This window comes from Sinocyclocheilus rhinocerous, unplaced genomic scaffold (genome assembly GCF_001515625.1).
Source record: "Sinocyclocheilus rhinocerous isolate Xijiao unplaced genomic scaffold, SAMN03320098_v1.1 scaffold1069, whole genome shotgun sequence".
NCBI lineage: Eukaryota > Metazoa > Chordata > Actinopteri > Cypriniformes > Cyprinidae > Sinocyclocheilus > Sinocyclocheilus rhinocerous.
This window is the reverse complement of record NW_015635541.1, coordinates 1,829,982-1,843,511: the sequence shown is the minus strand read 5'-3', so window position 1 is coordinate 1,843,511 and position 13,530 is coordinate 1,829,982. Positions and strand designations below refer to the sequence as shown.

At 36.7% G+C, this 13,530-nt stretch overlaps 1 protein-coding gene across 1 annotated transcript in view; it reads left to right on the top strand.

Annotated features, from left to right (window-relative positions):
- The window catches only part of LOC107747287 (collagen alpha-1(XIX) chain-like), a 140,059-nt gene that overhangs the window by 95,016 nt on the left and 31,513 nt on the right, over positions 1-13,530 (top strand). Inside the window, exons 24-37 of the mRNA XM_016561756.1 lie at positions 291-344; positions 2,153-2,206; positions 3,467-3,556; positions 5,728-5,769; positions 6,399-6,476; positions 6,951-6,986; positions 7,186-7,230; positions 7,368-7,421; positions 7,654-7,695; positions 10,342-10,446; positions 10,994-11,047; positions 11,389-11,442; positions 11,829-11,882; positions 12,045-12,098. Coding sequence (XP_016417242.1) covers positions 291-344; positions 2,153-2,206; positions 3,467-3,556; positions 5,728-5,769; positions 6,399-6,476; positions 6,951-6,986; positions 7,186-7,230; positions 7,368-7,421; positions 7,654-7,695; positions 10,342-10,446; positions 10,994-11,047; positions 11,389-11,442; positions 11,829-11,882; positions 12,045-12,098 — 816 coding nt within the window. The remainder of the gene's footprint in view (positions 1-290; positions 345-2,152; positions 2,207-3,466; positions 3,557-5,727; positions 5,770-6,398; positions 6,477-6,950; positions 6,987-7,185; positions 7,231-7,367; positions 7,422-7,653; positions 7,696-10,341; positions 10,447-10,993; positions 11,048-11,388; positions 11,443-11,828; positions 11,883-12,044; positions 12,099-13,530) is intronic.

Sequence of the window (13,530 nt, the reverse complement as noted above, 5' to 3'; positions counted from 1 at the left end):
CTGGGTTAAATGGGTTGTGGCATGTTACCAAGGTCGCAAAAAGCATCTGATTGCGGCCTTCATTTTAGTTAATAGTTAGGGACCTCTCAGAATAGCAAGCAGTTAAAATGCTACACAGCTGGTACAAAATCAGAGTCTCTGAAGCAAGAGCTTTCAAAGCATGTTTTATTCGCTTGCTCTCAGAGTTAGGCACAAACTGATTTCACATTTTCCAAACAATTTTCTCAAACCTGAAATAAGGTCATGCTGCTCATATGAAGAGATCTCAACATGTGTTTGTGTTCTTACAGGGAAAGCAGGGTCCGTCTGGTCCCATTGGCCTCCGTGGTCTTTCAGGAGATCTGGTAAGCAGGAAACGTTTTTAGGTCACACTTTATATTAGGTGGCCTTAACTACTATGTACTTACATCAAAACATAAGTACAATGTACTTATTGTGTTCATATTGTATTGCAAAACACTTTTGATGCTATTGAGGTGGGATACGGGTAAGGTTAGGGACAGGTTTGGTGGTATTACTGTATTGTTAAGGTGTAAGGGATGGGGCAACAGTGTAATTATAAATGTAATTACAGAAATTAATTACAGATGTAATTACATATAGGTATTTTTAAAAATATAAGTACAATGTAAAAACATGTATGTACACAATAAGTGCATTGTACCAAATTATTAATTTAAATGCGAGTACATAGTAGTCAAGGCCACCTAATATAAAGTGGGACCCATTTTTAGTTTCTCAACTCCTCCCAAACTGCTTGGGTAAAATTTGTAACTGATCAAAAGTACACTTTTGGCAGGCAAACAATAAAATGCATGATAAAATACTGTAAATGAGGCAGCTTGAGACCAGAAAATGATACACTCTTAAAGAAAGTGTTCACCCAACAATGAAAATGTACTCACCCTCAGGCCATCCAAGATATAGATGAGTTTGTTCCTTCATCAGAACAGATGTAGATGTAGAGTTTATTTCTTTCATGTTTCTTCACTGAAACAGATTCTGAGAAATTTAGCACTACATCACTTGCTCACCAATGGATCCTATGCTGTAAATGGGTGCCGTCAGAATGAGAGTTCAAACAGCTTCTTGCCAAATTGTGAGTCTGTACTCCATAATAATGCTTCCTCCAGTGAAAAGTCCATTCTCTGTTGTCTCATCAAGATCCATCAACATATTTGTTTAAAAGTTTTGGACTGTTAAACAGTGCTTGATCTGTGCATATTTCTCTACTGATGAGAGTGCAATAGTATGGATAGAGGACTCACATTTTAGCTGAAAGCAATGGTTTTAGTGGGTTTGTTCAGTACAAACACACAGATTTTTACTTCACAAGATATTCATTGATCTACTAATAGTCATTTGGATTATTGTGACGTTTTTTATCAGTTATTTAAACACTCATTCTGGCGGCACCCATTCACTGCAGGATCCATTGGTGAGCACGTGATATATAATGCTACATTTCTCCAGATCGGTTCTGATGAAGATACAAAAAAGAAACAAATTCATCTACATCTTGCAAGGCCTGAGGGTGAGTAGATTTTCTGCAAATTTTCAAACTATTCCTTTATGAATAAAGGTTCCAAAAAGGAGTTTTTGCAGTAATGCCATATAAGAACAGTTTTGGGTTCCTCAGTATGAAGAACATTTTGATATTGTAAAGAACACCATGAAGAGCCAGTTGTGCAATTGAAAGATTCTTTAGAGTACCATAGACTTTTGCATGGGAAACACCACATGAAAATTTAAAAATCTAGATTTATTCTAATCACGCACTCCACATTCTTTTAGTTTTTCCCACTCACTCACTCAATCACTCACAAACAGAAAAAGACAGTGCACGTATAAATAACAGAGGCGAGAAAAACGAGGATGCAGAGCTGTAAATTGTTGCACAGACAATCAGTAATCAATCGGTAATCTGAAAATTAATTTGCAGGGACGGGTACATCTGAGTTCTCTACGTGTGGGGAGGAATCAGCATCACAATCTGTTCTCGGCACCTGCTTCTGCTAATGAGCATCTGCCTTTATTCCAAAAAAGATGGGAACACAGGGATTGGGGGGATGTTAGGTGTCAAATTAAAACGAATAAAGCGGGAACAGATAAAGCTGATAGGCATGTGTCTTGTCTTTCCTGATTTTTCCAGGGCTCTCCCGGTCAACCAGGACTGTCTGGAGAAGATGGAATGAAAGGAGAAAAGGTACGCAAGAACGCACTGAAGCTGCATGTTTCTAATGTGATGTTTTCCTTGTTTCTGCATATGTTGAAGCACTAGGTCATGTTCACGACAATTTGTTCACATTAGACTTCACTGAGCTGTTTTGCTTGTACATCTCGGCAGTTTGCACCAGCTGTAAGCAGATAAAAAGCTGTATGCTGAAATAGTTTCAGAGTTAAGATCTAAGAATTACTGCTTTGTGTTTGTTATTTATTGGGGTCCTTTAGAAGGCAAAATGTGACGTCTGTAGAGATACTGGAAAGTATAATGAAACTGGAAATCTAGTCTAAAGCACAACAAACTACCTTTGTTCCGAAGACTTGGCCTACAGCAAAATTGATTATTAGATGATATTAAGAACTAAAGAATGGCAGTACACTTTGCAAATTTATTTCCAGAATTTTCCTCATCTTTGAGTAACAACTTCATATTTAGGACTTAATATTTAGAATAATTTAATTAATTAATTAAAATAGCCTTTTTTAATAGAAAAGTCCAATAAAATTTATTTTATAGTTATTTATATACTATTGCAGTACTTTTTTAATATTTTAAATTGACTTTTATTATTATATTTTTATTTTAGTTTGTTTTAGTATTTTTGTGCTTTTGTAATTTTTATTTATTTTTTGTATTTATTTCAGTATTAGTTTAAATAACTTTTTCATCTAAAATTTTTTTCGTCTAATGTTTACATTGTTTTAATTGCTAAAAACATTTTAAATTATATTATTTATTTTAGTCTTATTTTATTTTATTACTATGTTCTATATACAGTATATTCCAATGTTACTTACGTTGGTCTTATTTTTTAGTTAGTAGACTAAGATATTGCATCATGGTAGGATGGGGCCTGAAGTACATTTTATTTTCCTCCAATAATAATTCAAATTTGCAAATATTTTGTTCAGATGACTAAATGAAAGTTATTGTGAAAAAAGTCGACTGGAGAAAATGCACTCAAAATAGTCACAGATCACTCAATAACAGCGTCTTTAAGAGAGGGAGCATGTTCAGCATAGCAGATGTTTAGACTGCTTTTTTTAGTCTCTCGTCTCACCTCTGAAGCGGCTGGAGGCGTTTTCTAGGTTGGTGGCATTTGCCCCAGATGTCTGTGATATTTACGTCCAGCTCTTGTTTTGTATGTGTGTGTGAAGGCAGGCATGTTGTGCATTTGTGTGGTGCTCCTCAACCTGTCAAAGGACAAACCTGAGGTGACAGCGACTCGATGTGTGTTTGCAGGGTGATGCAGGTGGAGGGCCGGGACCGATAGGCCCCCCGGGCCTCAAGGGTGAACCTGGTGAGCCCTGCTCTGTCGGACCTTGCAATGGGGTAGGTACACAACACCATTCCTGTCTTTCCCTTTCACTTCATGTTCCCCACTCAATATCTTCTCTTTCAGCACCCCTTTAAGACACAAACAGAATATCACTCAACACTTATCCAGCATCCCACCACTTTGATGACAGCTCCGATTTAAGAGGCACACTGACAATGATGTTATGCACCTGTAAATCTGCGACACATTGCCGCACATGCGCTCTTCTTCCGCCAGCAGCCGGGTTATTGATGACAGCTCCTTGTTTTCAGCTTTGACAATGAAATACTGTTCGTGCTAATTCACCGCTTTGGTAAAACTGTTTTTAAAAATGCCTTTGCTGTGCCGTACTTACAGTATACCTGTCAGCTGTCCAAGCCATGAGAAAGAAAAATCAGCTATGAGATCTGCAAAATAGCTTCGAAACCAGTGAGAAGCAAATCGAGACTTTAGCTTTAGTCCTCCTACTTCTTTGTTTTCTCAAATCTAAGTAAAAACTACTTATCTCAAGGTTTCATATACAGTTTCGAAAGAAATCTCAACATTGTCTCACACTTTGGCCAAGATACTAGTATGCCATCTGTCAGAAATCTCACAATTCTCAGTCTGTTCTTTCAGAACTATCGTCTGGTCCTATACCTATATCTATCTACATATTTTTAACAGCCGTCTCATTTTTTTCTTACGTTATAAAAGAACATCTTGGTAGAAAAAAACTTTAGATATAGTCTGGGATGTTGTAGATGTGGTCACTTCTCTAGTTTGGGATGAAGTGTATCAATCAACACTATTTAAAGTTGGCATGAAACGGAAGTAGCCTTTTGGTCCCCATTGTGACGTATATCAATGTGAAATGGCTTCTTGAATGAGAAACAACTGTAGTAGCAGCTGGTTTTATTGATGACAGCTCATTGATTTCAGCTTTGTCAATGAAATACTGCTCATGCTAATATACTGCTTTGGTAAAACTACCTTTAAAAACACCCTTGCTGTTTCATCCTAACGGTACACCTGTCAGCTGTCCTGGGATGTTATAGATAGGGTCACATTTGTAGTTTTTATACACTAAAATTGGCCTGAAACAAAAGTTTTCAATGTCATTTCCTATTGTAACGTATGTCTGAGTGAAGCATCTTCTTGAACAAGATCAAATGTAGGGAATTTCCCCACTGGAAATTGATTGGATCGTTGTCGTTTGCTATTGTGTTTTATTTCATGCTAGTTAGGTGCCAGCTGAACTCTGACTTAAGAAATGATGTTTGTTTGCGAGGGAAGGAGATAAACTGCATATTAACTGTAAAGGTGGCGAGTCATCCAGCATGAAGCATATAGACAGATGGGTGGTGGGCAGACAGAGCACTTGTTGACCAGCTGAATGATGGTTTGCTGGACTGAAATCAATATAGCATGAAGCCATCAGTCACCTTTGTCTGTTCTGATTTAGTGGAAGAGAGAAAGACAGGGAAATTTACACGAGGGAAGTGAACGAATGAAATCAAATCTGACACCATTTATACACTCCTGGTCTCATTCTGCTTTATTCTTCTTCTTGTTATAATTATTATTAATTGTGTTGTTTCTGTTGTTATCACTTTTAATACCCACTTTTGATTCAGTCCAACTTCTCACAAGGGCCTTGCTGTGTTCATTTAATCGGTTCACTATACTTAAGTATCCTGTATTTTGACTTCATAGGATGCAAAAAGTCTGTTTACCTACCTGCTGTGACAGCTTCTGCAATGCGAAAACTACTTGCTAATCTAATTCTTGCTGACCACAAAAATCAATTTTCCATCAGTGGCATATCGCAAATAATGCTTACTGTAACTCTTTCACACTGTCGGCTCCTACAGTATCACTTGCAAATCACACAGAGAAAAACAATTAAAAATGTGCTGTGAATTGCACCAAACTCTAGAGCGTGCAATATTTAGCGACGTTGGGGACGCTGCTTGAAATTGTATCTTGTCAAGTTACAAGCTACTAATTTAAAGCGGTGAAGAAAAAGTAGATTATTTATATAAAATGTTACACTGTTCCTTTAACACTGTTTTAGTAGCATCACCTCTTCAGTATTCTCAAACACTGATTTTCAGACTGCTCCTATAAAAGTTTCTGGCTGAAATTGAGTCTTATGTAAGTTTTAAGAACACAGTCTTCATTTGAGTTTGTATTTCATCTCTAGGAGGAGGTCGCGTCTGGTCTTCGGGGGTTGCGGGGCCCTAAGGTAGGTCACTGTGAGAGATTCTTTTTAAAGTATTCAGTTTTGCGCTTGTGAAGTTTATCTGTAAAGGAACATCCCCTGAGTTCATATCAGCCATATTTCCCTGTGCTGTGCTTTGTCTTTTAGTCCACTTTTTTATGGTGTGATAAGAAATGTCAGCATTGTGAATAATTAAAGTTAAACGCCATATCTAATTGCATCTGTGACATTAATGTCGATTACCACAGAAAACCATTTTGACTCATTCCCAAAGTTTAAAACAAAGCTAAATTTGTGGAATACAGTTTTCAAACTGAGTTGCAAGTCGAAATTGTATGTGGTAGTAGACCTTAACTTGTATTAAACCCTGAAAATTTATTTAAGCCAGTTGCATGCTGTCACAAATTATTTGCTTATGCAGAATGCTTCGTTAAAGCTCTTATTTTACTACTGTGTAAGCATCTGTTTGTAAGGGTTTGATTTTAAATACATTACTACTACATACTGACTGAATATGTTCATGATGTTGCTATGGCAACAAATTCATTTTAAAACACAATAATTATCCAGCCAAGCTTTATTACATAAACCGTGTTTTGTGAGTTTTGGAGTTAATTTTGTTTGGATGAATGAACTTTTTTGCTCTCCACCAGGGTGAGCGAGGTGTACCTGGAGTCCCTGGAGATGCTGGAGAAAAAGGAGAACCTGGTATTGGAATCACTGGACCCCCTGTAAGTACCTGTTTTAGAGTAACTTCACAAACATTGTCTTCATTTAAAGGGATTATTCACACAAAACAGAAAATAGTCATTTACTCACTCTCATGTTGTTCCAAACTTTCTTTTGTGGAACACAAAAGCTGAAATTTCAGTCTGTTCCACATACAAAAATATCATACAGCATTGTCAAATGAACAACTTTTATGGTACTTTTTGTCAGAATTGGAGCTTGACAATGGCTGTATGACAGTCATACAGGTTTGCAACGACAATGACTTTTCACACAGAAATACACAGTCTGCGTTATCGATTCTTCATCCCACATACTTCCCACAGACAACCATAAAGTTCACACTATATAAAAGTTTTCCAAGTAGCTTTAGATTTTAGCATTTAGTGTTTTTGCATATCAGACTGAAAACAATATATATAAGACACCTGCATTTATTAATTGAACATTTTTGTTCATTTATCTATTTTCTATAGGGTCTGATGGGATCTAAAGGAGAACCAGGAATTCAGGTAAAGGATCATTTAACATCCAAAAAACAGCAATTACATGTAGACCAAGCATGTCAGTTATATACCATTGTGCATAATATACTTACACATTGATATTGCATATTTTTTATGATCTTATACAAGTTAAGACAGAGATTGAAGCTCTTTGTTTTGAAAATGTTGAAGCAAGTGAATTTACATGATGGTGTTCTTTTCACAGGGTCCTCGTGGACCTCCAGGACCACTTGGATCGCCAGGAATTATGGTGAGAAGTGTTTTTCATTTCTTTGAGTCCAAATTTGTTAAAAGGTGAAAATATCAAGATATTTATTTATTCATATATCTATGAATTATTTTATATAAAGAATTCTTAAATATCTTGAATGTGTCTTAATCTGAAAGGGACCTCCAGGCCCACAAGGCAGACCAGGACCCCCTGGACCCCCTGGAGAACCGGTTCGTAACATTAGGTTTTTTTGTTTGTTTGTTTTTGCCTTTTTCTCGACATTCCTAGAAATGTTAATATTCGGTTACTCACAATATGTACAGTTGTTTTGTTTATTGTTGCTCTGCTAATTAAAATAGTTGGAATATTATATTGACATAGCACTCCATGGGGAATAAAATAAATACTTGTGTTTGTATTGCGTGTCATTTTATTATGCTGCTTTAAATGTTTCTTTTTCAGACAGCACTACCTATTGTTGGAGACATGGGGACGTTACTAAAGGTACTGTTTCATCCAGCTATCTGTTCTCACTGCAGCAGATGCTAAATATTAATAGTATGAATTATGATGAACAGAACTAAAAAATAAATAAAAGATGCTGAATTTACAGTTAGGTCTGTACCCAAAAAGTTCCCTTTGAGATGCATATCAGCAAAACTTTTGCAGACTTTGAAACCTGACATCTCAAACCGAAGGTGTTTTAAAAATCTATTTAAAACTCTGTTCCCTTCAGTCAGATTGTGTGTGGATCTTAAGACAGATCTTACCCCATGTAACCTAGAGGAAGCATTTTTTCCCCTCTATTAAACCGTAAGATTTCAGAAACATTGCCTTTCCTATTACACACAATATTTTAGTAACAAAACACAAATGACAGAATATAGCCAGAGGTAATATAAAGCCCAATTTTATCTAAAATCGCTCTGAAGAACTGTTATAAATTATTTCATTGCCTGCTCTATTGCTCTCTTTCAAACTCTTTACATTCATGTATATTCAGCACTTAGAAAAAGAAACATTCTTTTAACTTTCACTCTTCGCTCTCGCTTTAATTCCTCCTTATAAGTGCTTTCTGTTCTGTCTTCCTCCTCCACTGCTCATTATGTTTCTGTTTGGGCATCATGCATTCATCTCTATGCGACTGAAGAAACTTCTGACAAGATAAATGCCCATTTGCTCAAAAAATGACGCAGTGAGATTCTTAGGACTGAACTGTCAACCACAACAACACACAGAACTACTTACAGTAGCTTATGTACTGTAATTTATCTCCGGTTTGGATTTGATGTGTCTTCATACACACAGGAAAGGGAATGCATCAAAACATATTTAAATGTCAAAAGAACAGGCAAGTTTATGACTGATTTCTGCAGAGTTTGAATTGGAGCTTGAGTCATGTCAATAAATAAATTATGTATATTTTACTTTTAAAATGTTTTTGTATAAAAAGCTTTGCTAATTTTGCACTATGAATTATCATTCACTGTTTATGGTATAGAGCAGCTCTGACATTCTGTCTATTTTAATTGTTGGGTGAAATATTCCTTTAAATAAATTAATAGTATTTATTTATTGAAGCTCACAGTTTTATGTCGAAATCTAAAAATGCACTTAGGTCATGTGTTCTGACTCTTCTTGAATTTGTGTACGAATTTCCTCTTTTCTCCATTAATGTTAAACCTCTACTGCTATATCGGTCACATGCAATTTGATAATTGTCAGTCTTACACAAAGAACGCAAATATAAATGTGGTTCCTGAATCACCCTGCACTTATTGAGCAGGTCGGACTAATGCACTAGTAAATTGCTACCTTCAGAGACACGCTGGTGCTGGGTACGAAAAGTGCATCCAATGTGAAATGTCAACGCAATCCTTGCGACCCATTACGGTAAACCATTGATTACGCTTCACGGGTCGGGTATATAGTTTCACTCTTAAAGAGCAGAAGAGAAAAAGGTTGCTTACTTAGCCCCCGAGTTTCAAAACCGCTTTTGAAAGCACCTTCACTTCTGCTTTTGCTGTTTCTCTCTGTATCAGTGGGTAAATGTATTGAGGTGAATGCATCAGGTTGGCAAGGTTAAAATCTGGGAAAAAATTGTACTTCCCTAATGCATGCCTTTTATCAAGTTTTCTGCCTGTGAGTTGTTTGTATGTCTGGGTTTGACCTTTAGCGTTTTTAGCAGTGGGCAAAGCTTGATTGCCACGCCATATGTGCCTCTTCAAGCTGGTAAAAGCATATATCCAGATGGGCAAACATAAATCTTACACAGATGCAATAAAGGTCAGTATACAGAAGCAGATAAACCTGTGTAGAGCTCATGAACACAAATAAGGACGTTGGAGTCTGTTTACTGTTTTTCCACAGTAAGAGTGAGGTAAACGGTGCCACGTTTTACTTCCGTTGTCTTTAAGAAGAAATGAGATGGAGGTAAAATGAATCCTTTTCATAATATTTCAGAATATCTACTATAAATTTATAAGGAAGCATTTATGACACAATCATAGAAATATCACTTCTCAAAATAACAAAACCATGTCAAGGTGTAAGTTGAATCATGTGAGAATTTTTAAACCATTTTAAATTAAAATATAAAGATACATGAGAAAAATAATTTACAAATGCACAATGCTATTTCAGAAATTGAATTTGTTACATATTATTCACATTTTTACTAAAGGACTATATATTTTATATTAGTATTTCCTGCATTCTGAGGCAAATCTATAATTTTATTGTTACTGCAACTGACACAACTTTAGCATCTGACACAGTTTAGTCCATAAAAATATTTTAGATTTAATTATTTTTAGATCAATAATTTACTGTTTTATACATTGCAAATCACTAAGATGTATTTTAAAACTAGATAAGTTTGCATTTAAAATAAAACTAATTTTACCTGCTAAATTTTAGTTTGATGTGCTTTGTTTCAGCATATGAGAACATCCTTTAATTTTTCTTATCTGCATCATTTAATCTCAGGCAGCTATATATGATGGGTCCTTTCTGAATATGTGAACCAAAAAAAGGTTCATTTTGTGATGTGTTGCATCCTGGGCTTATCTGAACAGAAGGAGAAAGAGATTAAAAGAGAGAAAGTCGGATTTCTGCACCTTACGTTGTGTGTGTTTGTGATTTTGGCAGAACGCCTGCAGTGCGTGTCAGACCAGAGTACCAGGATTGCCAGGGCAGAAAGGAGAAAAAGGTTCCCTTGGAGCTCCAGGTATCCCAGGAATGGATGGAGAAAAGGTAAAATTGGCTGCAAACACATTTAATCACCTCACTAATTAAAATTCTGTTCATCCACCTGAGATTTTCTAGCACTGATTGCTGTCATCCTTTCTGGCTGATGCAATGAATGATTTGTTTATAATACACCAGACATTTCTGCAGTCCAGTTATTTGAAATGCATGTGTATATAACAAAGTTTTTAAGATTTGCTATGCAAGGGCTTTAAAAAGTATTTAAAGAGTTTGCATGTCATTGTATTAGATAACCACAAAATCTGCAAATGAATCAGCACTTGCAAACAATGATGCTTGACATTTTCTCAAAGCTAATTTTACTTTTCTGGGCCACAATTTACGAGAACTTCAAATGTTTTACTTGCAATACTGTATATGACCTTGTCTTCTCGTTCTTTAAAATTAATTCCAGTTTGTTGATCTTTTAAACACATGATGACATTCATACATTAACTGTGGCCTAAGTGTTCAGATACTTTCCTGAGCCACTGTATATTCTTATGTCTGTCCTGTGGACCTGGCTCCTTACGTTCTGTGTTGGCTTTGACAGGGGGATCAGGGACTTCGAGGCCCAGCTGGTAATCCCGGAAAAGAGGGTCCGAAGGTAAACCGCCCTAAATCAGAGATTAGAGAAGAGAATCGTGTGATTGGCAGACACATGAGCCCCAGATATATCCACAGTCTTCCCTTTAGCTGCAATTCTGGAAGTACATTTCCTCTGTTACAAGGCATAGCAGGGCAAATGTATTACAAATGGTGCAACAATTAAACCAAAAAAAAAATGGTTTGCATACTCTACATTAGAGTGCATGAATGCGAGACGTTCAGTGACAGACAAGAATTGAGGCTAGAGATGAGCATTAATAATGTGTAAGAGCATCATAAGAGATCAAGAGAGTGTACTTTCTGTCTCAACGGTTGTCCATCTGTCTCGTTGTCATATAGGGAGTGAAGGGTGAGAGGGGCTTTCCTGGTCCAATGGGGGACAAGGGTGATGAGGTGAGTTATCAAAATTATACGACAAAGCTAAACTAATCCTGTTACAGTTAGTGGACTTGTCTGATGTGTCATAGTTGACTACTATACTGCTGCTCCAGACACTTTATTTTCCAGACTGTGCATCTGAAATGAAGTGATTTTTTTTGTTTGAGTAGATTGCTGTTTTAATAGGTATTTAAATAAACATCTTTTGTTTTGTACCCATTCACATTTGAAACAATGCTGACATTGTATCGAATAGTATATTGTCCAATGGACCAATGGATTTTCATTTAAACTTTCATTTTATTGTTGTTGAAATCTAGCCTCAAGCTCACAGTTGATTGGTCCAAGGATAGAGAATGAATTATCAATTATAGCTACAATTATTTTCATCTCTTTCCCAGGGGTCCTCAGGTGTGCCAGGATTGCCTGGATCCACAGGCCGTATGGGTCCACAGGTTAGAAACTTCCAGCAAAAATAAATATCATCATGATTTTATGGTTTTTATATGGCGGCTAGTTTAGTTCCTTGGTAATCTTTTTTTTTTTTTCTTGTTTTGTTTTTCCCCCAGCGATGTATCTGATTAAAATGATCCTTATGCATATTCCTCTGCATTTAGGGACTGATTGGCAGACCAGGACCTGTTGGGGCCACAGGACCAAAGGGAGAACGGGTAAACATAATCAAGTGATAATTTCTGCTTTAAGATTTTAAAATAATATTAAGGCCCTTAAAAACAGATAATGCTATTTCAAACCCAGGCATAGTGTAAGTAAGGGATAATCAACGGTTTGCCGTGCATTAAAGGATTTTAAATGCACGACTTGGAGGCAAAGAACCACCTGACACGAAGCGGAGGAACTGAAGGACGGATCACGGCCACACAGACACAAGCCGTTGATTATCCCGCTTATTCCATGGTCATTTGCCAAGTTATAGACAAGTTAAAACCAGTGTTGCTCTTTGCAGCGCAATATTTGACCGAATGGGTAAAAATGACAGTTATTTTCGTCAGTTACGACACGTTAGCTCTAGCATTCTGCCCGCTTCAAATCAGACACAGAGATGAAATAGTGCGGTAAGATCACATTTATTTGAATGAATTATAGCATTTATTTCAATTAATTATCGACCGATCGAGAGAGAGAGAAAGAGGGAGATGACAGTTGTGTGCGCTAGGGCTGCACGTTTAATTGAATGCGATTGTCATGCGCATCTTGTCAGTAAAGCCGGTTCTGTGCAGTGGTGTAATGTAACGAAGTAATAATACTTCGTTACAGTACTTAAGTATTTTTTGGGAGTATCTGTACGTTACTTGCGTTTTTATATTTCAGCCAACTTTTACTTTTACTCCACTACATTTCCAAATTCAAATGTATACTTATACTCCGATACATTTCCCCAAAGCATATTCGGTACTTACTACAAAATAGTCAGAAGAACACGGACTGCAGGAAAGCAGGTTTGACGAATCAGTGGTCTGGCATCTGCAAGTTAGACTCCTAAAAACACCTTTGCTCATGTGCAAACAAGTGCGCGCACAACCGCGGATGATTCATGCTCCACTCAAGTAGAGTCTGGGGTGTGTGATATACAGTTAAGTACAATAAATATCACATACTTTAAGACTTTTACTCAAGTAATATTCTAAACGGTGACTTCAACTTCTACCAAAGTCATTTTCTGGTAAGATATCTGTACTTTTACTTGAGTATGGCTTTCAGGTACTTTATACACCACTGGTTCTATGATTAGTAGCAAATCTCCAGCAGGTGCTTTCAGATGGAGCAGCGTTTACTACACAGAGCTGTAGTTCACTGACAAGCTATGCAAAATCGCGTTCATAATCGCAGACTATTTAATCGTGCGATTATGAAATCGAAGAAATCGTTCTGCGATTATGAAAACTGTTTGCGTAGCTTGCCAGTGAACTACGGCTCTGTGTAGTAAATGCTGCTCCACCTGAAGGCACGTGAAAATACCACATTTAATAACATGTTTTTACTCCAAACTCACTTCATAACGTCAGTCAAGTGTTTGAAATAAATCCTTCTGTGAGATGATGTGGCTTCTTACACAGAATAAGGCACGCAACATATTTCATA